This window comes from Hoplias malabaricus, chromosome 9, assembly GCF_029633855.1.
Source record: "Hoplias malabaricus isolate fHopMal1 chromosome 9, fHopMal1.hap1, whole genome shotgun sequence".
Taxonomy (NCBI): domain Eukaryota; kingdom Metazoa; phylum Chordata; class Actinopteri; order Characiformes; family Erythrinidae; genus Hoplias; species Hoplias malabaricus.
This window is the reverse complement of record NC_089808.1, coordinates 1,406,368-1,429,687: the sequence shown is the minus strand read 5'-3', so window position 1 is coordinate 1,429,687 and position 23,320 is coordinate 1,406,368. Positions and strand designations below refer to the sequence as shown.

Below are 23,320 nucleotides of genomic sequence, written 5' to 3'. Positions count from 1 at the left end.
GAGGAAACCCACGCAGACACAGGGAGAACACACCACACTCCTCACAGACAGTCACCCGGAGGAAACCCACGCAGACACAGGGAGTACACACCACACTCCTCACAGACAGTCACCCGGAGGAAACCCACGCAGACACAGAGAGAACACACCACACTCCTCACAGACAGTCACCCGGAGGAAACCCACGCAGACACAGGGAGAACACACCACACTCCTCACAGACAGTCACCCGGAGGAAACCCACGCAGACACAGGGAGAACACACCACACTCCTCACAGACAGTCACCCGGAGGAAACCCACGCAGACACAGGGAGAACACACCACACTCCTCACAGACAGTCACCCGGAGGAAACCCACGCAGACACAGAGAGAACACACCACACTCCTCACAGACAGTCACCCGGAGGAAACCCACGCAGACACAGGGAGAACACACCACACTCCTCACAGACAGTCACCCGGAGGAAACCCACGCAGACACAGAGAGAACACACCACACTCCTCACAGACAGTCACCCAGAGCGGGAATCGAACCCACAACCTCCAGGTCCCTGGAGCTGGGTGACTGCGACACCTACCTGCTGCGCCACCGTGCCGCCCTGTAGGATAATTATTTATATAAATATTATATATGCGTAAAAGAGAAAGTGTAATGCAGTTATTGTGGGAATGTTCTTTGATTTATCAGATATACAAGGAAAGCACGGGACCTTAATTTGTCCAATGTACATAAAGCTATTAGCTACTATAGCCACAAACACACACTCATTATGTCATGAATTACAAAGAATGAATATCATACGACACATTCTGTGGCTTGTGTTGATATTATTATTTAGTGCATGGAACTCCACTTTAAAGGAAAATGGCCTCCCTGTGCTGTCATGGCCTGTATTAGTCACGGCATGGATTCCACAAGATGTTTTAAATGGTTCTGTGAGAGTGCACCTCCTCTGCAGATTATTCAGGTGCACTTTTTTACTTCAAATCCACATCCGAAAATTGTTCTGTTGGATTCAGATGCAGCGAAAGCCGCTAAAGAACTTTGAACTCATTGTTATATTCATGAAAAATGTCTTTAAAGTTGCTTTGTGACACAGTGCATTGTTACACAACCTACACCAACCTGAACTTTTGACACAACATAGGTTTGGTGATTGGATTCAAGCTGTAGGCACTAAATTCAGATACTGCCATCTGTTTGTGTCAGCAATAACAGGCCAGACAATGTTTTCCCAGTCTTCAGCTGTCCAGCCTGTTATTTCTGTTCTTGGCTCTGACAGAAGTGGAACCCAACATGGTTTTCTGCTGTTGTGGCCCATCCAGCTCATGGCCATGCTGTGCATTCTGAAATGCTTTTCTGTACATACGGATTTTATTACTTATCATAGCCTTTCTGTCAGCTGGAACACGTCTGGACATTCTATGTTGACCACTCTCATCAACAAGAGGTGCATTCCAATCCCTGCAGTTGTTCCCAGTGAAGTGGACTATGCCGGGTATTCAGCCATCTTAAGTAAGAATCCAATCCTTTGGCAGTGAAGTGTTGGGTCCGAAGGGAACTTCACACTGCGTAGGGAGTAGTAAGTAATGATTTATCATTACACAGGAAGCTGACAGTGAAGTCTACCCATTTCATTATAAACACTACACAAACCTGTTGTAGGTCCATAAAAGCACACGGATTCCTTTCTTAAATTCACAATAAAATGATGATATATGGCTGCAGTTTATTAGTTTGCTAGTTACTTTACAAAGCAAAGATGTCATCTTTTACATAGATTTCAGGGCCATTCCGAATGAAGAGATATAGCCAGCTGAAATTCCATTAGCTGATATCGTATCATTAGTGTGTAGGGAATACAAGGGCACTGCTAAAGGACCCTGTGGAATGGAATGCAGGTGAGTGCCACTCACTGGATTTTCTTTCTACATTGTTTTATTCCGACTGCACTTTAGAGCCTGTTGTTTGTGGAAATCCCAAGAGATCTGTTTGATAGAAATACTCAAACCAAGCCCTCTGACACCAAAAGATATGTCACAGTGAGAATCGTTGAGATCTCATTGTTCCCCATTCTGCTGACTGAAGTAAACACTGAAAGAAGCTGAGAATCATGTGTATATCTGCATGACTCTAGGCATTGCATTGTTGCCACACAACAAACTTATTTCGAAATGACATGAATATATAGACGAACAGGTCTTATAAATTGCATCCAAGACAAGCTCTAAAAAACGTAATCAGTCAGCTATTTTAAAACTGAAAGCATAACTATATTATTCATTCATTCATTCATTCATTATCTGTAACCCTTATCTAGTTCAGGGTCGCAGTGGGTCCAGAGCCTACCTGGAATCATTGGGCGCAAGGTGGGAATACACCCTGGAGGGGGCGCCAGTCCTTCACAGGGCAACACACACACACACACTCACACCTACGGACACTTTTGAGTCGCCAATCCACCTACCAACGTGTGTTTTTGGACTGTGGGAGGAAACAGGAGCACCCGGAGGAAACCCACGCAGACACAGGGAGAAAACACAACAATCCTCACAGACAGTCACCGGGAGGAAACTCACGCGGACACAGGGAGAACACACCACACTCCTCACAGACAGTCACCCGGAGGAAACCCACGCAGACACAGGGAAAACACACCACACTCCTCACAGACAGTCACCCGGAGGAAACCCACGCAGACAAAGGGAGAAAACACAACAATCCTCACAGACAGTCACCGGGAGGAAACTCACGCAGACACAGGGAGAACACACCACACTCCTCACAGACAGTCACCGGGAGGAAACCCACGCAGACACAGGGAGAACACACCACACTCCTCACAGACAGTCACCCGGAGGAAACCCACGCAGACACAGGGAGAAAACACAACAATCCTCACAGACAGTCACCGGGAGGAAACCCACGCAGACACAGGGAGAACACACCACACTCCTCACAGACAGTCACCCGGAGGAAACCCACGCAGACACAGGGAGAAAACACAACAATCCTCACAGACAGTCACCGGGAGGAAACTCACGCAGACACAGGGAGAAAACACAACAATCCTCACAGACAGTCACCGGGAGGAAACCCACGCAGACACAGGGAGAAAACACAACAATCCTCACAGACAGTCACCCGGAGGAAACCCACGCAGACAAAGGGAGAAAACACAACAATCCTCACAGACAGTCACCCGGAGGAAACCCACGCAGACAAAGGGAGAAAACACAACAATCCTCACAGACAGTCACCCGGAGGAAACCCACGCAGACACAGGGAGAACACACCACACTCCTCACAGACAGTCACCCGGAGGAAACCCACGCAGACACAGGGAGAAAACACAACAATCCTAACAGACAGTCACCGGGAGGAAACTCACGCAGACACAGGGAGAAAACACCACAATCCTCACAGACAGTCACCCGGAGGAAACCCACGCAGACACAGGGAGAACACACCACACTCCTCACAGACAGTCACCCGGAGGAAACCCACGCAGACACAGGGAGAAAACACAACAATCCTCACAGACAGTCACCGGGAGGAAACCCACGCAGACACAGGGAGAAAACACAACAATCCTCACAGACAGTCACCAAGAGAAAACCCATGCAGACACAGGGAGCGGGAATCGAACCCACAACCTCCAGGTCTACTACTACTATTACTACTTGTAAAGGACAAAGTCAAAATTGAAACATGGTAAAACCACTGAAATAGACAGTAAGACAATCAATATCCTAATGGATTTTCTTGTCCAGGAAGCAGTGGTAGTTACCATACATGTCAGATTATAACATGTTTATACACCTACTGACAATAAGAAGTTCAAATAGCGTCATCGGAAATAAGTCTGCTCCTGTACAAGAAAATGACGTTAGACTCTCTGCCTTCAAAAGTATGCAAAAAAAATATTTATTTATTTATTTATTAATTTTCTAAATGAAAATAAATGAACACATCCTCTCTCTTGACAAAAAATTCTTACCGCAAAACCACTGCTTACTGAACTTAACATACAGGGAAATAAACACATATATAACATTTGATTTAGAAACAAATTAAAAGAGAATTAGAGCACACAGTAAAGAACATTCTACTATGAGCAGATGGTCTTTGTTTGCGCAGCTGAGCACTAGGGGGCGTTCCAATGTATCTCAGTCACATAGAAGGAGGTGAATTTGCTTCGGAGAGTGAAATTCAAACCTAAATCCCCACTAAAGGCCCGGGGAGGGCCGACAAAACCTCCACAAACAGTGGAGCTGCGGTCAGCTCTCAGTCTCCGTCTGCAGCAACAGCTTTAAATGGCTCTCCTTTCCTCATGGCTCCTCTCCTCGCGCCGTGAACGACTGTGTGACGGTAAGGCGGCGGTCTTGCTTGTGTTTCGGTCTCGTCCTAACCGTCGTGCCTCGGGGTTGTAACGGCGAAGTAGCCTTTGTGTGGGGAATATACCCTATTTTCACACTGAAACCGTATTTCGGGGCCTGGAAAGCTTTCATTGTTCGACATTTCAACCGCAGCGTCCTTTCGCTGTGAGAGAGTGAGGAGCGGGATTTCTGTAACGGAAAAAAAAAATAAATAAACGTGGCTATATCTCTACCTATCGGTTTTCCAGAAACCCAGAAGCTCGTTAATTACTGACTGAAGCCCCGAAGAGATTCACTCCTTCAGGCTAGGACATAGGAATACATAGAAAATAGCTCTTTGCTAGGACTTACTGAAGGATTAAAACGTGAGGATGACAGGTAAAGAACAAGGCTTTAGTCGTACCTCGTTCCCACCTTCAAACAGACAGTCAACATTATTAACACGTCATTAATATCTAATAAATCATTACAGGGTTTGGTGGAGGCCAGATTGGAGGGGGGAGGGGGGGGGTGCTAAATACTTTAATCATAAACAGATTTCTGATCTTTTAGCTTCACTGTTTGGGTCAAAGCCTGGGTTTTAATCACTGAAGTGAAGTGGAGCTCCCAAATAATGCTTTGAAATACTTCAATTTAAATATTTAGCCTTGATGATGAATGATATGATAATTGTAGATGTACTTTATTTATGTGAAAACATGGTAAAGATGTACATGACGGATATTTAAATGGCACCGAAGCCAATACAATAAACACCGTGGCTGTTCAGAGATTAAAATCAATTTTGATGAAAGTTGAAGCCTCATTAGTTCTTGTTTTTTATTGTTATTCACAGGTTTAAAGTCAGAAGAGGATATTATGGAAGATCATGTGATTCTCAGACATTTTAAAAGACTGAGCCCAACAAGCAGCAGCCTCTTTTGGATGTAGGGAAAAGATTTTGTTTTTCTTTTTTTTGCTTTTGGACGACTGGCTTTTTGGGAGATCCAGCTTGAACGCCCAGTTCTGGCAAAACATGCGCATGGGTTTAACTCCCCACAAGTGAACGGGATCTGGAACTAGCACAAAGCCAGCTCAATCATTGACACGGACCACTGACATCGACCATGTCCCTCTCTGTAAGTGTATATATGTGTATTTGTTTATTTTCAAGATATTAATGAAGGTTTAAGGCTTTGGTAATTAACATTCAGCACGGTTAAATCCCCGCCTGTCCTAACCAATAGTTTGAAATCCCTTTGGGAGTATGGAGGAGGAACAATTGGGGCTCAGCTTGTCCCAGAGTAGTTAGACCCCTAGGGAGATGGAGAAGGAGAGAGGGGAAAATGAGAGAGGAACTGGTTGAGCGGATGACAAAAGAGCCTAAAACTGAGGGACAGATGTGGAGCCCCTCCCCCCCCCATGAATTTCACTCATGATCATCTGTTCTCTCTCTCTCTCTCTCTCTCTCTCTCTCTCATTTGTGTGTATATATATTCTATTATGCTGCTCTGAGGGACAGCCAGTAAAGCCCTATTTACTGCGTGGCTCATGCATGTAGGTCAGTTATCTGCCAGTCTGCCTGTGAAGAAAATGCATCTCAGTGCCTGTGCAGTCTGTTCAATAAAAAGTTGTCATGAAAAGCCTAAATTCTGTGTGTGGTAGACTCTTATTTGAGCTACCACACCTGGGTAATTAGATGGAGGATTGTGTCAGTTCATTGCACTTGGTTCAAGCGAGAGTTTAACACGACAACATAGTTTACAAAAAACCTTGAAGCTGTTGCTTTATGAGATATAATTACTCTCAAGTGCATGTTGATATTTCATTACTGCTAAAACACATTTTTCTTTTAATATATAATATTTTTTAAACATGCTATAAAAATTCTAGTTGTCCTTTATGTTGTGTAATAATTTGGAGCAGGTAGGTGTCGCAGTCACACAGCTCCAGGGACCTGGAAGTTGTGGGTTTGAGTCCCGCTCCGGGTGACTGTCTGTGAGGAGTGTGGGGTGTTCTCCCTGTGTCTGCGTGGGTTTCCTCCGGGTGACTGTCTGTGAGGAGTGTGGTGTGTTCTCTCTGTGTCTGCGTGGGTTTCCTCCGGGTGACTGTCTGTGAGGAGTGTGGTGTGTTCTCTCTGTGTCTGCGTGGGTTTCCTCCAGGTGACTGTCTGTGAGGAGTGTGGTGTGTTCTCTCTGTGTCTGCGTGGGTTTCCTCCGGGTGACTGTCTGTGAGGAGTGTGGTGTGTTCTCCCTGTGTCTGCGTGGGTTTCCTCCGGGTGACTGTCTGTGAGGAGTGTGGTGTGTTCTCCCTGTGTGTGCATGGGTTTCCTCCGGGTGACTGTCTGTGAGGAGTGTGGTGTGTTCTCCCTGTGTCTGCGTGGGTTTCCTCCGGGTGACTGTCTGTGAGGAGTGTGGTGTGTTCTCCCTGTGTCTGCGTGGGTTTCCTCCGGGTGACTGTCTGTGAGGAGTGTGGTGTGTTCTCTCTGTGTCTGCGTGGGTTTCCTCCGGGTGACTGTCTGTGAGGAGTGTGGTGTGTTCTCTCTGTGTCTGCGTGGGTTTCTTCCGGGTGACTGTCTGTGAGGAGTGTGGTGTGTTCTCTCTGTGTCTGCGTGGGTTTCCTCCGGGTGACTGTCTGTGAGGAGTGTGGTGTGTTATCCCTGTGTCTGCATGGGTTTCCTCCGGGTGACTGTTTGTGAGGAGTGTGGTGTGTTCTCTCTGTGTCTGCGTGGGTTTCCTCCGGGTGACTGTCTGTGAGGAGTGTGGTGTGTTCTCCCTGTGTCTGCATGGGTTTCCTCCGGGTGACTGTCTGTGAGGAGTGTGGTGTGTTCTCTCTGTGTCTGCGTGGATTTCCTCCAGGTGCTCCTGTTTTCTCCCACGGTCCAAAAACACACACTAGTAGGAGGATTCTCATAATGTAGGTGGTGACTCAAAAAAGTGAGCGTTTGAGTGTGTGTGTGTGTGTTGCCCTGTGAAGGACTGGCGTGTTCCTGCCTTGTACCCAGTGATTCCACGTAGACTCCAGACCCACTGTAACCCTGAACTGGATAACAGTTACAGACAATCAATGAATGAATGAAAAAAAAGCAAAACATAGGAAAGAGGCACGAAGTTACTAATGTGTGCAGTTTTACAAGTGGAATTTTTTCCCATTTTTGTTGTAAACAAGACTTGAGCTGCTCAACAGTCCGTGGTTGCTGTTATCTGCTTTTCCTCTTCTTGATGTGTCAAACTTTTTCAATAAGAGTCAGATCCTGATTGGAGAAAGGTCAGTCAAGCGCTCGCACTCTGCGTCTACGAAGCCATTCTGTTGTAATTTGTGCAGAATTTGGTTTGCGCAAGTTACCAATAGACATGGAGCTCCTGGGAAAAGACATTGATTTTGCAACAGCATATCTCTCTCTGAAATTCCAAAATAATCCTCTTTATCAGTAGTACCTTCACATACATGCAGATCACACATGCTGTGGGCACTGATGGATCCATGTGCCATCACAGATGCTGGTTGATGCACTTTTGGTTGGTAACAGTCTGGATGGCTCATCTTTGGCAAGTATATTCCAACATCTGTTTTTCCCAAAAACAAGCTGAAACATGGACTCGTTTGACCACGGAACCTGTTTGCAATTTCTTTCTGTCCATGTCAGATGATTTTGGGTCCAGAGAAATCTCCGGGTGTTTCTTTGCAAAATATGGTAGTATCACGGATTCTCAAACAATACTGCCTGAGGATTTGAGGGTCACGCACATTCAGCAGCAGTTTCCGTCCTTGGCCTTTTATACGCTGAGGTTTCCCCTGACTCTTTGAATATTTTCATGATATTAGGACCTATAGGTAGTGAAAGACATGAATTCTGTGCAGTGATGCACTGGAAGCATTGTCTTTGGACTGATAATTCTCTCACTAACTTAGGCACAAAGTAGTGAACCATGAACATTGCTTTCTTGCAAAGGTTAAGCCTTTGGTGGATGCTCCTTTTTAATCTTGATGACTTCACCTGTAACCATTCATTCATTCATTCATTCATTATCTGTAACCCTTATCCAGTTCAGGGTCGCGGTGGGTCCAGAGCCTACCTGGAATCATTGGGCGCAAGGCGGGAATACACCCTTGAGGGGGCGCCAGTCCTTCACAGGGCAATACAGACACACACATTCACTCACACACTCACACCTACGGACACTTTTGAGTCGCCAATCCACCTACCAACGTGTGTTTTTGGACTGTGGGAGGAAACCGGAGCACCCGGAGGAAACCCACGCAGACACAGGGAGAACACACCACACTCCTCACAGACAGTCACCCGGAGGAAACCCACGCACACACAGGGAGAACACACCACACTCCTCACAGACAGTCACACGGAGGAAACCCACGCAGACACAGGGAGAACACACTACACTCCTCACAGACAGTCACCCGGAGGAAACCCACGCAGACACAGGGAGAACACACCACACTCCTCACAGACAGTCACCTGGAGCGGGAATCGAACCCACAACCTCCAGGTCCCTGGAGCTGTGTCACCTGTAACCAGTTAAACTCTAATAATGGAACCTTCCAGAAGAATGTGCCTCTGTCACAACTTCTTTAAGCAGGCGTCACATCGTTTTATTTTATTCACAGAAGAACGCAAACTATTTTTTTGTTTTTCATTTCATCTGTTAAATTAAATTTGAAATTATTTCATTAATTACAGTTTTTGGTTTTTATTGCATTTAAAGAAAGTGTCTCAACTGTTCTGGAAATGGGCTTTGTATTAATGTTTATATATTGACTGACAGTGGTAGCTATATACAAACAGTGCACATTACTTCTCCCAGAAGTTTTTCTTTGTCGACTCCAACATTGACTATTTGTTCTTGATCCTCTTTAAAAGTGTTTTGTCAGGTTCTCTGTCAGTTCTGTTTGATAAGCAAACCAGGAACAAGGTCATTTTTTTATCTAACGGAAGGCTTCTTTGTCCAACCTACTTCACTAAGGAGAAACTGTGTGAATGATAATGTAATGTCAGTGTATCTTTTGCGGTCTAAATAATAGGCTTTAAATATTTGGCTGTCATCCCACTGTGAAATATGTGAACATATGTGGAGCTGAAGTTGCTTTTGCCTTGAGCTGAATCTCTTGTTTTGAGCTCTGAAATCATAGTCTGCTGGTGGCTTGGCTTAAACTTTTTGAATTCAAGTAAATTAATTTTTTAATTAAAAAAGATTTAAGCTAAATTGGGTTGTAAAGGAGAGTTTCTTGCATAGCTTTAATTAACATAAGATCACAATAGTTTGTATGTGTTTAAGTGTTTTTACACAATTATTCATAGAAGTTATTGATAATATATAAATATGTATGATAATAATGGAAATATATTGTAATAAATAAAATTGTAAGCTTCAAGGACCTGGAGGTTATGGGTTCAAGCCCCACTCCGGGTGACTGTCTGTGAGGAGTGTGGTGTGTTCTCCCTGTGTCTGCGTGGGTTTCCTCCGGGTGACTGTCTGTGAGGAGTGTGGTGTGTTCTCTCTGTGTCTGTGTGGGTTTCCTCCGGGTGACTGTCTGTGATGAGTGTGGTGTGTTCTCTCTGTGTCTGTGTGGGTTTCCTCCGGGTGACTGTCTGTGAGGAGTGTGGTGTGTTCTCCCTGTGTCTGCGTGGGTTTCCTCCGGGTGACTGTCTGTGAGAAGTGTAATGTGTTCTCCCTGTGTCTGCGTGGGTTTCCTCCGGGTGACTGTCTGTGAGGAGTGTGGTGTGTTCTCCCTGTGTCTGCGTGGGTTTCCTCCGGGTGCTCCGGTTTCCTCCCACAGTCCAAAAACACACGTTGGTAGGTGGATTGGTGACTCAAAAATGTCCGTAGGTGTGAGTGTGTTGCCCTGTGAAGGACTGGCGCCCCCTCCAGGGTGTATTCCCGCCTTGCGCCCAATGATTCCAGGTAGGCTCTGGACCCACCGCGACCCTGAACTGGATAAGTATTACAGATAATGAATGAATGAATGAATGAATGTTAATAGTAAACCCACACAGTTGTGGTAATTGGTTTGTAGCAGTAAAATGACATTGGTCACATATCAGTGTATAATATTAGTATATAATATTAGAAGTAAATGAACTTTTATAATTATGAGAGATCTGCCTAATCAAAACAAGCACATTTGAGTTTCTGAGTCACTGTGTATTCTTCTGATCAGGAAGTGTGTATCCATGTGTTTAATGCAAACATAAATATATTGAAATATTTTGGAAAAAGTTTAGTTATTGAATTTAATGGAAATAAATATAAGGGGACGGTGTCTGTCCTGTCCCTGACCAAATTTCTACCTCTGTACTGTACCTTTGAATTTGAAATTAAATGTTATTTAATGTTCTCTCTTTCCATGTTTCCATTTTTTTCTCCATGTCAGACAGTGCTAGCAAAGGCGCTGTTTGACAATGCGGCGGAGAGTCCGGAGGAGCTGGCTTTCCGGAAGGGTGACATACTGATGGTCCTGGAGCAGGAGCAAGATGGCGGGCCCGGCTGGTGGCTTTGTTCCCTCCATGGCCGCCAGGGCATTGCCCCCGCCAACAGATTACGTCTTCTCCAGACTGCTCCGCCTCCATCTCCGTCTCCTGCGCCTGTCCTGCCAGGCACTGATGCCCGGCGAGCTCCAAGTGTGGACTCGGTTTATCTGTCTCCAGGTCAGCAGAGCCATGCTAACGGCATATGCGCAGAAGATGCAGACGGGGTGTATCTGTCGCCTCCTAGTCTTGGGGAAGGTGTGTACCAGAGTCCGGCAGGGCCTTCACAGCTTGCCAGACAGGGGGAACTCTGGGAGATTGAAGGCAGGCGTCCCCGTTCGCATTCCAGCTCCAGTCCCAGGCTGAGACCTGATTGGGGGGACGTCGTGGTCGACGGACGTCCTCGCTCACCATCTCTCAGAGGCCGGGTCGGCGAGACTGCTTTAGTTTACCAAACCCCAGCTTCTCCTGCACCAACAGCAGCACAATATAGGTCTCAGGGTGCTTTAGTTTCAGACATGGTCTACCTGACTCCAAGCTCTATGGCAAGACCTGTGGAGGAACCAGCGGGAGATGTTGCCTACCTAACCCCAAGAGAGTCAGGGGCCACAGGCCATTCAGAGAGCTGCTATTTGGTCCCTCGCCCGGCCATGGCAGCCTTACCCAGTGAGGATTTGTATCAAACCCCAGTCAGTGGTAGTACTTCAGTGGCTGGAAACTGTGCTTCAATGACTGTTACTAGGCTTCAAGACGGGCCTGTCAGCCAACCTAAAGCAGGTCAGGAAGCTCCAGGGATGTACCAAACTCCAACCCCACCGGGGGGAGCCATGTCAAGGACTCCGCAAACAGAGCGCAAAATACCTTCTAGTTCTGCAGTGGTCTTGGCCGCCTCAGGACAAAATCTAAATATAAAGCAGATGCCCCCTACAGCTAGGACCCAGGGTCCCTCAACCACCCCGCCTGTAGGGCGTGGGAAGCTGTCGCAGGCTGCAGTGAGGGGGTCTCCTCTTCTTGTTCGGGCAGGAAAAGCTGGAGTGCCTGGATCTCCAAACGTTGGTAAAAAACCCCCACCACCAGCACCACCGGTTAGGAGTGTAACCAGGAAGGATTTACCTCAGTCTGCAGCAATGCCTGCCACTAAACCTGTTCCCCAAGCCAGCCATGCACTCTCACAGTATAATCAAGAAGACGAACAAAGACGGCTGAATAAAGAGGGAATAAAACCTGAGGAAAAGAGAAAAGGAACAGAGATGATGAAGAAAGACCCAAACAAAGAGTGCGTCATTTCAAATGATGGAAACCTTAGTGATCAGGTACGATGCTAACAGTTATAGCCATGTTGTCAGCAGAAAGACAAGTGTCAACATTTGTCTGAAAGGTCTTAGCTTTGTGTTTTGGTGTGTGGGGTAGCAGATATTTTGCATATAGACTAGGCAAGAAAACAGATTCTTCTTAAAGGGAAATTGCAAGTGGCAGCGATTGGTTGCAAAGGTTAGTGATGTCAGTAACCCTGACTGTCTGAATTGGCCAGCTTTGGAACACAGACTATCTTTGCATTTTCAAAGCAGAAACACTGACATTGACTGCGCATTTGCTCATGATACGTTTAGCAAACAACACACAGATGTGTTAACGTATTTTTCACTTGGTTTAAAAAAATTCAGTACGTCATAATAGTGTTCCATATAGCTGAACAATTAAGAATGCGCAAGTATATTCATATGCATCTAAGCATGCTTTTTCTCTGTCTCTAGGTGTATGATACCCCCCCAACCAACAGATGGCAACACCCAGTTTCTGCAGTATCTGTTGAGGAAGACGACAGTATTTATAACACACCCCGCACCATCCCCTTACACACTGACCAGGGATCAGAGGTAAAAGAAAAGGAACATGACACTATCGCCATCTTCAAAACTTATTGTACCTTCCTCATCCATTGTTCACTCAGTTTGTCCTCCTCTTCTGCATTCATCACACCATCTGTTTGCAATTTCATACAATTTTCTTGCTCTCTCTCTCTCTCTCTTTCTCTCTTTCTCTCTCTCTCTCTCTGTCATTCCTACATTTAAGGGCCACACCTGTTTTTGACTTCTGTGAGCTAATCCCATGTCTGTCGCCCTTCCCTCGTTCAGCTGGTCACACCCGTCTGTCTCGGGAGGACAGGGTTGTCACTCTCTCTCTCTCTCTCTGTCTGTCTCTCTCTCTCTCTCTAGCCATGCAACCTCTCACTCTTGTCTTCTCATCTGTTTTCTATTAATCGTTACGGCTACTTCAGATATGTTTTTGGGGTTGCCCCTCCCTACACATCAACCTCAGTAGTATACTTAAGTCTATAAATACATAATTACCGGTTAATAGAGTTTTGCTCCTTGTATTTAATAACACGGTGGGGGAAAACACAGCCTGCTGCCATGTGTGCCTGCTTTAAATCTGAGTTAGGCCACAAGAGCCATCAGCAAGTAACAAGGTCTCTGGAAGCATGCGTCATAACAAGGCATGCACACATAAACAATGAATAGAGGCTAAAGTTCTACATGGGCTCTCTGTTGAGGGACCACAATGATAAAGAATTGGAGCACAGTTAAACCTTTATGCACTTTAGAAAGACAAGTTGAGCAATAACAAAATGGCTTTCAGAACAAGGCTGTTTTTTAACTGAATAGTGGCTTGTTAAAAGAGCAATTATCAGGTCTTGGTGATTAAACAACACTCTCTTTCTCCTTCTTCTGTGGTGATTTGTGTTAGATATACAATGTTCCCACCCTCACTCTGAATCCAGCCAGTGGTGTTGCTGCACACTCTGTGGTGTGTGCTGAAGTGGAAGACGAGGTTTACAGTGTTCCAAGTCTGCCAGGTTTGCCTTTGGAATCCGCTGAATTGCCTGGGTCTGTGATGGTGGATGAAAGAACAAGTATTGAAGGGCACTCCATCACTAGTCCTGGAAAAACAGAATCAGCGACAGAGGATACTTTGGAAGTTGATGGAGGTATCTACGACATGCCTGCTCTCACACTGGACATCCCTATCCGCCGCCTCTCTGTTTCCAGCACTGGCTCTGGCGATGTCCACTGGAAAACTTCCCTCTCCTCTCTTGTCCAATCAGCACTGAATTCTACCTCGGTCACCACCACGCCTTCCAGGGACCTGGCCACCTCATTGGCTGAGATTCTGTCTGTGTGGAAGGCAGGTCAAGTTGCTGATGTTCCGCCTCCTATGCAGCAGATCTGGTCCAGGCTCGCGGACCTTCTCCCTGCCCTCACAGTTTGTGGCTCAACGCCTGCGTCTGAAAGCTTGCTCTCTATGGTGCGCCGAGCCCTTGAGGACTCCGCCTCTCTTTTGCAAACTCAGACTAGACCCCGCCTCCCTTCCCAGGAATCCCTCTCACGGAGACCTCTTCCCGCCCTGCCTGTGGCTGAGGTCAAACCAATGGCAGGAGGGATGGGCTCACGTAAAGGAAGCTGGATCCAGGAGCGACCATTGCCCCCTCCTCCACCTGCAGCTTTTCCACTGCCCCCAACACTGGCCACCTCTTTGCCACCCTCTGAACAAACAAGTGAGGATGAGGAGCAAGGCAACGAGTATGCAGGAATTGGACTGACCCCTGCACCCCCTCCTTACCCTGCAGGAGATAGTGTGGGCTATGTCAAACTGCAGGTTAGGCACATGGCCAAACATGGTCGTTCATACCTCTCTCCCTTTTTTAACTTCATTACATCCAGCAAGGTTGTAAATCACCTCAATCTCAAAATGAATTAATTTAGTTCTGAATCTTTATAGAAAGGGTGTGGGTTCAAGTCCCGCTCCGGGTGACTGTCTGTGAGGAGTGTGGTGTGTTCTCCCTGTGTCTGTGTGGGTTTCTTCCGGGTGACTGTCTGTGAGGAGTGTGGTGTGTTCTCCCTGTGTCTGTGTGGGTTTCTTCCGGGTGACTGTCTGTGAGGAGTGTGGTGTGTCCTCCCTGTGTCTGCATGGGTTTCCTCTGGGTGACTGTCTGTGAGGAATGTGGTGTGTCCTCCCTGTGTCTGCATGGGTTTCCTCTGGGTGACTGTCTGTGAGGAGTGTGGTGTGTTCTCCCTGTGTCTGTATGGGTTTCCTCCGGGTGACTGTCTGTGAGGAGTGTGGTGTGTTCTCCCTGTGTCTGCATGGGTTTCCTCCGGGTGACTGTCTGTGAGGAATGTGGTGTGTTCTCCCTGTGTCTGCATGGGTTTCCTCTGGGTGACTGTCTATGAGGAGTGTGGTGTGTTCTCCCTGTGTCTGCGTGGGTTTCCTCTGGGTGCTCCGGTTTCCTCCCATGGTCAAAAAACACACGTTGGTAGGTGGATTGGCGACTCAAAAGTGTCCGTAGGTGTGAGTGTGTGAGTGAATGTGTTGGTGTGTGTCGCCCTGTGAAAGACTGGCACCCCTCCCTCAATCTTTATGATTTCACCAATATCTACTTTTATTGTATACATCTTATCCCCTGTTTCCATAACTACCTAATTTGGGCTGTTGAGACTGATTGAGTTCTCTTTGTGTGCCCTGATTCAGGGAAAACCTGAGCCATCTCCTGATTCACAGATTGAAAATGGCACAACACAGGTTATCTCCACAAATGATGCCAGGGTGAGCAGTAGTGCACATGCATACTTAAACTAAGCTTTGTTTCTGCATATTTGCTTGTTTCGTTTGCCAAGACTGAAAGGAACCAGTGAATTACTTTTCACTTTCTCTTTTTCGTCCATAGCTGAGTCCCTCCCCTCCTCTTCAAGGGTCTCTTTCTCTGGAAGATTCAGAACTTCTGTCCTTTTACTCATCCCAAAGCCTCTCTCACCTCTCATGCCTGGGTGATGCAATCGATGCACTGTTCAAAAGTATTCAGGAGAACCAGCCACCGCGGATATTTGTATCGAAGGGAAAGTGTCTCATTGTGACTGCACACAAGCTGGTATTTATCGGTGACACGCTTGCCCGTCTGCTCAGCTCCTCCGACCTCAGGGCAAAGGTATGCTTATTATAATTGCAGATGTAAATCTAGTAACTTTCATTCAGTTCGTCTCTTTGTTTTAGAATTCAGTGCATCATGAAATCTCAGATTTCACAACAGTTCAGTTTGAGTCACATTTGGTGAGTCACATGGTACTACTGAAAATTATTTTAAATACACATTGAATGTTTATCTTTGGGAAATTGCAAGTTCAATCCCCGGTGATGCCACAGCCATCCATAATTGGCTTTTCCCCTGTGTATCAGCACCATGCAAGCCAGCACAGGCGTGCGTTAGATTGTGCAACAGAATCTGCAGTTTCATACTTTGTTTAATAGGAAAAGACCAGGATGCAGGTAGATATTTCTGTGGCTGAACTGAGCTTAAAATCACTGAATACATAAATATTATTGTTGGAATAATGACAGTGTAATCGTCCTGTTTTTTTCTTGGTATTCAGAAGACACGATTTAAATTTGTATAAATGTAATGTAATATTTCCTAAGTGTTATTCTAATTTATCATATTTTGTTTTAAAATTCCACAACAACTTCAGTTAAATGGCCTTCTATAGACTGGTAGATTGTTATATTAATATTATAATAGTATAATAATGACATTAATGCATTAATATATCAAAGAAGCGTTCAGATTTCAAAAGACAGATATACATTTATTTCTACATAAAACATATATAAACCTGGCAGTTTGTTGTTGTGGTATTTTGTTTTGTCTTCAACTGTTGTAGGGAGCCATAGTTGTCTGATGACTACAAGCCAAAGCATGGCTGATTTGAGCAATCTGTGTGTGTGGGTGTGTGTGAGAGAGAGAGAGAGAGAGAGAGAGAGAGAGAGAGAGAGGAATGAGTTAAGCAAAGATGTTGTGTCCTTAAATCTGCTGGTGCATTACTTTATTTGTCACAATCCGCTGTCTGTCTCCCCAGGTGACCACCTCTAGTGGGCGTCTCTGTCAGGCTCTGAAGGCTGTTGTTGTTGCAACCAAAGGTGCTGCTCAGAATTACCCATCAGTCCCAGCCACTCAGGAAATGGTGGACAGAGTGGCTGACCTTTCCCAACAAGCTGCTGGTTTCTCTGGGCTCCTTCAGCGACTAGCAGAAATATCTTGATGTTTTTTTCCTTTTTTTATTATTATTATTATTATTTTTATTTTATTTTTTTGTTACAAAGTTTCATGACAGAATGCCTTATTCGTGGGTGTTTGTATTTTTATTATATTTCTTTATTGATTGTACTCAAAGAGATATTTGATTGATTGTACCGGTACCACAGTGATTTGATGGTGATGTGTGCCTCAAGATGGTTGCTTGTGGTTGTGTGTGTGTGTGGGTGTGTGGGTGTGTGTGGGTGCCAGTCTAGAAGTGTTTATTGTAAAGTTGTTTGTTGTTTTCTGGGTGCCTAGCACACATTTGTGCATCTTAAATAACTTATTGAGGGATGGTTGGTTTGGTGTGAGGAATATGTGCTGAATATTTGTAGTGTTTTCTTTTGTATTTGGTTGATTTACAACAAAGTTAGGTTGAGAAATGATGGTCTTGTTCACAGGAATGTCATGTGGTATGTGGCTACGTCAGGGGCTATTCTTTTTTCACATGCAAAAATCAATAGGGTGCTGTGTAGTGTTTTATTCTTGGATACAGTGTTATACAAATGGACTCGTCTGTCACAAAGAACAGGTTAGGATCTATTCACAGCAAGGTTGATTTAGAGCGTAAAAGTAAAACCAATTTGTAATGTGGAGGACATTTTACTTTAAGTCCAGGGTTTTTGTTTTTTAAAAGAATTAGGATTTCCTTGAAAGATGGAACCTGCTATAAACATGCTCTAAAGCTCTGTTCAGACTGCCAGGCCAGATGTTTTGGCATTGATTGTATATTGTATCCAGATTTATCTTTTCATAGCTGGACAGCATGAAACAGGTTGGTGATGTGTGGATACACAAATCTCAACACTTGCAAAGAGAAGTGCTGACAGTCTGAAATTAGCCTTAGGCCTTTAGGCTGATGTAGTTTATGGCTTAAAGTAAAAAAAATATCAAAGTATAATATGGCGTCAAAATAGGTTCTAAAGTTCTGAGGACCAAAAAACAGAATCCATAACCAAAAAATGTCATTTTGTAATTGAGTCATTAATATTCAGAGTTATAAAAACAGTTTTGTAACGAGAATATTTCTGTATATAATCATCTATATTGAGTTTAATATTCTTCGTTTTCATTCCGCCTTTTCTCGGTTGCGCTTCTCTCAGTCTCACTTTCGCCTCCAGAAGTTTCTCACTTTTGACTTTTGATGGGGTCGGGATCTACACAGTCATTGGCTGCTTAAGTTAAGCCCCGCCCACCTCATTTAGCACACCCCGCTACTTCAGCGAGAGCGCGCGAATCTTACCCTGACTGGAAAAAGACCGCCCGTATCAAATATTTATTAACGATTATGTCTTTTAGTAATGCACAGTTCCTCATAGAGGCTTAGATTCATTTTGCAATCAGGGTTAGGGCGTGCAGAATCTGCTGGGTGGGAGGGGCTTAACTTTAGCAGCCAATGACTGTCTAGATCCCGACACCGTAAAAAGCGAGAAACTTGGAGGCGAAAGCGAGACTGAGAGAAGCGCAACCGAGAAAAGGCGGAATGGAAGGGAAAACGGATTCTTCAAGAATATTCTGTTCACAAACCTGTTTTTATAACTCTGAATATTAATGACAGTTTTCTCAGTTATAAAATGACATTTGTTGGTTATGAATTCTGTATTTTGACACCATCGTATAACACATTTTTCTTCTCTATAGTAACTTGTTTCTGTTTGATATGCGCTATGTGTGAAGGTCTATGAAGCTGGCTGAGCGAGTTCTGATCACTATTTGTGGTGGCGGTTGGGAGAAGTGAAACATTAAATTATTCATTCTTTGTCTATAAACGCTGGATCCGGTTATGAGTCCAGGGCCTACCCAGAATCACTGGGTGCAAGGCAGGAACACACACTGAATATCATTTATCTCAGCCTACTTGTGTATAGAAATGTAATCAGGACACAGAGGCAAACAATTGTCACGACATATTGATGACAAGGAAAACGTGTTATATTTTAAATGGATTATAAATTGCTCTCAGGGTGGCATGGTGGCACAGCAGGTAGTGTCACAGTCACACAGCTCCAGGGGCCTGGAGGTTGTGGGTTCGATTCCCGCTCCGGGTGACTGTCTGTGAGGAGTGTGGTGTGTTCTCTCTGTGTCTGCGTGGGTTTCCTCTGGGTGACTGTCTGTGAGGAGTGTGGTGTGTTCTCTCTGTGTCTGTGTGGGTTTCCTCCGGGTGACTGTCTGTGAGGAGTGTGGTGTGTTCTCTCTGTGTCTGTGTGGGTTTCCTCCGGGTGACTGTCTGTGAGGAGAGTGGTGTGTTCTCTCTGTGTCTGCGTGGGTTTCCTCCGGGTGACTGTCTGTGAGGAGTGTGGTGTGTTCTCTCTGTGTCTGTGTGGGTTTCCTCCGGGTGACTGTCTGTGAGGAGTGTGGTGTGTTCTCCCTGTGTCTGCATGGGTTTCCTCTGGGTGACTGTCTGTGAGGAGTGTGGTGTGTTTTCTCTGTGTCTGCATGGGTTTCCTCTTGGTGACTGTCTGTGAGGAGTGTGGTGTGTTCTCCCTGTGTCTGCATGGGTTTCCTCCGGGTGCTCTGGTTTCCCCCCACAGTTCAAAAACACACGTTGGTAGGTGGATTGGCGACTCAAAAGTGTCCGTAGGTGTGAGTGAATGTGTGTGTGTGTGTTGCCCTGTGAAGGACTAGCGCCCCCTCCAGGGTGTATTCCCGCCTTGCACCCAATGATTCCAGGTAGGCTCTGGACCCACCGCGACCCTCAACTGCATAAGGGTTACAGATAATGAATGAATGAAAAAATTAATAAATTGCTCTCAATGTGGCCAGGAACCTAAGAGAGGTTCTTTTTGACTTCAGGGTTATTGTAAATGCCATAACAAGAAAAATGGTACAAGTGCTTATTCATCCATAAAGCACCGTCGTTTCCAGTTGGAATGCATGCATTGTAGCAAGACAAGAAAGAACTCGAGCTTTATTCAAAACAAAAATGGTAGTCCCAGTTGATGGAAAGATTGTTTTGTAAGCCGTTGGATTTTGTCCTTTCCCACGATGTTGACTGAATCAGAAACCTGTTGAACCAGTCTCCTCCCTGTCTGTTTCTCTCTTTTCCGTTTTTTACTAGACTCCCTCATTTTCTGTAACTTGTTTCCTACATTTTAGCTTCCCTCTATTTGCCTACATTTCCTCACTTGGACCTCAGTTCTGCATGTTCAGACCGAAGCATGTAAATTGTGAATGCAATTCAGGGAACCAACTGTTCCTCGTGAACATAGAACAATACGTAAGTATAAAAACTGAAGTAACTCTTAGATAAACCACAGTGCAAAACAAAAAGAAGAAAATGTAGGCTACTGAAAGCATTAGGTATGTAATCTGTTTATAGATTTGTTTCTACACTCATTTTACATTTAATCAGCTTTATTGACCATATAACTACCGTTGTACTAAATGGTTCCATGTTACAGCCTGTATTTCTCTGTTGCCCTGCACACATATTGGTCTCTTTACACCCTCTAATGGTCAGGAGCCCAAAAGGATCATCACAGAGCTGAGTCTGATTCACTCGCTTGAGCGCAACACACACTTTAAGCTGCGTTCTGGCTTTCCTGTAGGGATTCTGAACATTGAAAAACAGGATAACAGATTATGCAGAGTAACAGATGGGCTACAGTGAAATACAGAGCGCACACCGCTGTAGTAGACAGAGATGGTGGAGTATATATAGACACAGGCACACTTGTTTCTACACTCTAAAAGCTCTGCCTACTACAGTGGTGTCAACTCTGTATTTCATATATATCTGTGTGTGTGTCAGAACAGTTGCACAAGTATGTGGATTAGTTACAAGGCTCCATTTTAAGGGCATATCTTACTATGATGCATCCACAGGTCTGGACATGAACCTGTTACCTCTCAGTCAAGTCATATTTTATACTTTATACAGCTCTCCCTCCATGACCTACATTTGCAGAATAGGCACAGGCACAATACCAGGAAACCTTAATTCCTTTGTCTTTGTTTTTTTTAACCAACTCATCTTTGTCTTCAGGATTCCCACTTGATAAAAGATTGCTTTGTATTGTTCTTGCTCTACTACTTGTGTTATCTGTAAACTCATGCACAGACATGCTGCTTGGTCTGGTTATGCTAACATAGATAGAAGCTCTCTAGGCCTGAACACATACTGAGTCTAAAAACGGTCCAGTGTAACTGTGCACATTATGTCCTGTTTGGGTTTGTGCACAGGTGGCTGGATTCGGCCCTTGGTTATTTGTGTACTGTTCAGTTGAAAGAGTGTTTTATTTGTTTTGAAACCTACATAGAATAAGGGAGCATATTGGGAAACTGCCACACAGTGAATGCTAATGCAGCAAAATGTTATGCCCTTTTACCACAATCTGTACTGTCTCAGACTGCCTCCTTGTGGACCATTTTACTATTACTGCTCACATAAGTATTACTGAACAACCCAGCACTGAAGCTGGGAGGAATTGCATCCTGCAGGACTCTCATTCTGACTGGAGCTGGATCTTGTGTTTTATCAGTAATGAGTGAATTCTGTAAAATGCTTCTTATCAATCAGAAAAGCTCCAATACATTTGAAACCATTATAATGCTTAGATTAGAGGGCCTTATAGAAAGCATTATATTCATATTTATTGTTTGTTTGTTTGTTTGTTTGTTTAAATCAAGAGTATGCATGGCTTTAAGTTGCTCAAATACATATATATGCACATGTAACCAGGGACGTTTTCCTGCAACAAATTTTCATTAATATTTCAAGAAATATTGTGTTACGAGTGTGGAGATTTGTTTCTTTTTTTGTACCAGAATGTATTTTTGACACTCATTTGTGCTTATACTTAACTGTTTCTTTTGATACATTATATGTAATGGGTGCTTTCACGGACACATCATATGTAACTTGATATTCTCCAGTACATAAAATCATTTTTCTTCAAAGTACTTTTTTTTCAACACAATAGACAAGACTTTAATTACTCATGCTGTTGTTTTATGTACATTAATAGGTTTAAACATTTACATTGCCAATTTCCTTCATCTTTCTTGTATTTTACATGTTCTCTCTGGTCCACATGGTGTGTGTGTGTGTATGCATCAAAACCCGTTTCCAATTATCATTAAATGGACTGTTCTTTTTTTTCTACTGTGCTTTCAAGACCGGTTTTGTGAAAGTTACCAGTATTCTAACTGATAGATTTATATTGTGCTGTTTTTGAAAATTAGTTCCTCATGAAAAAAAAATCCTTTGATGTGACTGTATGAAATTTTTAAGTTTTTTCAACTAGGGTGACCAGACGTCCTCTTTTACCCGGACATGTCCTCTTTTTTAGACGTAAAAAAAGTCCGGCCGGAATTTCACAAACGTCCGACATTTTGTTTTTCTAGAGCTTACATAGAACTTCGAGAAGTTTCGTTCACAAACTAGTCCCGCCCTCCCCTACTCCGATTGGAAGGGGGCGTGGTGAAGTAGCCTAGAATCTTCTGATTGGACGGTCTGACTGTAGCGCTACCGTTATTGGTCGATAACCTTCTCTGTAAACATTTAATTGGTCAGTCTGCACGTCAGTAGTCGTCCACACCCCCCGGAGACGTTCTTTTTCACCATCTGAGATCTGGTCACCCTATGAATTTCAACACTATTCATTTTCAACATTTTTCAACTTTCCATATGTTCTGTATGGGCTTGAGTGAAAATGACGTTTTGAAAGTTATTCTAATTTAAATATTTTTTTGGGGGGGTAAATTGGTAGCGACATATCTTTGCAGTATTTTACATAATCGTGTACTTTAACTGGTCCCATAATAGTTATATCATTTGGTATATGAAGAACAGAATTAAAATTGAGGCAATCCCAATAACACAGCCTCGTTATTGGTTTATCTCATGCTCACCAAACTGACGAGTACTAGGTGGACATTGGCCAAGAGCTGCTCTTATGTCCAACACAAGCGAGGAAGGTTACCACGGTGAAAATACCTTATAACAATAGGACAGATCAGAATGAGACGCTGAACATCCATGATGACTATTTTTTTAACTGCAGTTTTTACATTTAGGCGGCCCTTGAACCGCTTGTGTGTTCACTGCCCCTAGTGTGTGTGTGAAGAACTGCACAGAGAAGCAATTTCCCTAAGAGGATTAATAAAGGTCATTCTTTTATTTTCAGTCGACATTGTGTCACTTGTAAAACGCATATAAATGGACATAAAAAATACACATTGCATCTTAAAAACATGTTCAAATTTGGGTAACAGCTAACTTATTAATATACAGACATGGTAACAAATTTTCAAACAGGTTCCATTGAGTCCGACTAGCTCACTTAATGCAGTATAAACTATATAGGTGTTTATAATCATCAACGAACTCCATAAACTCTATTTAAAGT

The 23,320-nt window shown here is 44.3% G+C and overlaps 1 protein-coding gene across 2 annotated transcripts; it reads left to right on the top strand.

The window, feature by feature from the left end:
• Nucleotides 1–4,234: 4,234 nt before the first annotated feature.
• Nucleotides 4,235–22,888, top strand: efs (embryonal Fyn-associated substrate). Of its 2 annotated transcripts, none has more exons than XM_066681736.1 (8): nucleotides 4,235–4,375; nucleotides 5,219–5,501; nucleotides 10,753–12,159; nucleotides 12,601–12,723; nucleotides 13,595–14,503; nucleotides 15,374–15,448; nucleotides 15,570–15,827; nucleotides 16,753–22,888. In XM_066681736.1, exons 2-8 carry the CDS (start codon nucleotides 5,490–5,492, stop codon nucleotides 16,933–16,935), a joined length of 2,967 nt encoding a protein of 988 aa, XP_066537833.1. In that variant the 5' UTR covers nucleotides 4,235–4,375; nucleotides 5,219–5,489; the 3' UTR covers nucleotides 16,936–22,888. The 2 variants fall into 2 exon arrangements, with proteins under 2 accessions (XP_066537833.1, XP_066537834.1); XM_066681737.1 differs by lacking the exon at nucleotides 4,235–4,375 and adding an exon at nucleotides 4,710–4,761.
• The last annotated feature ends 432 nt before the right edge of the window (nucleotides 22,889–23,320 follow it).

What these genes read in the sequence shown, in the direction of transcription:
- efs (XM_066681736.1), top strand. An exon ending in TCTCCACAAATGATGCCAGG is followed by an intron (nt 15,449 to 15,569) that starts GTGAGCAGTAGT and finishes TTTCGTCCATAG; the next exon opens with CTGAGTCCCTCCCCTCCTCT. An exon ending in CCTCCGACCTCAGGGCAAAG is followed by an intron (nt 15,828 to 16,752) that starts GTATGCTTATTA and finishes CTGTCTCCCCAG; the next exon opens with GTGACCACCTCTAGTGGGCG.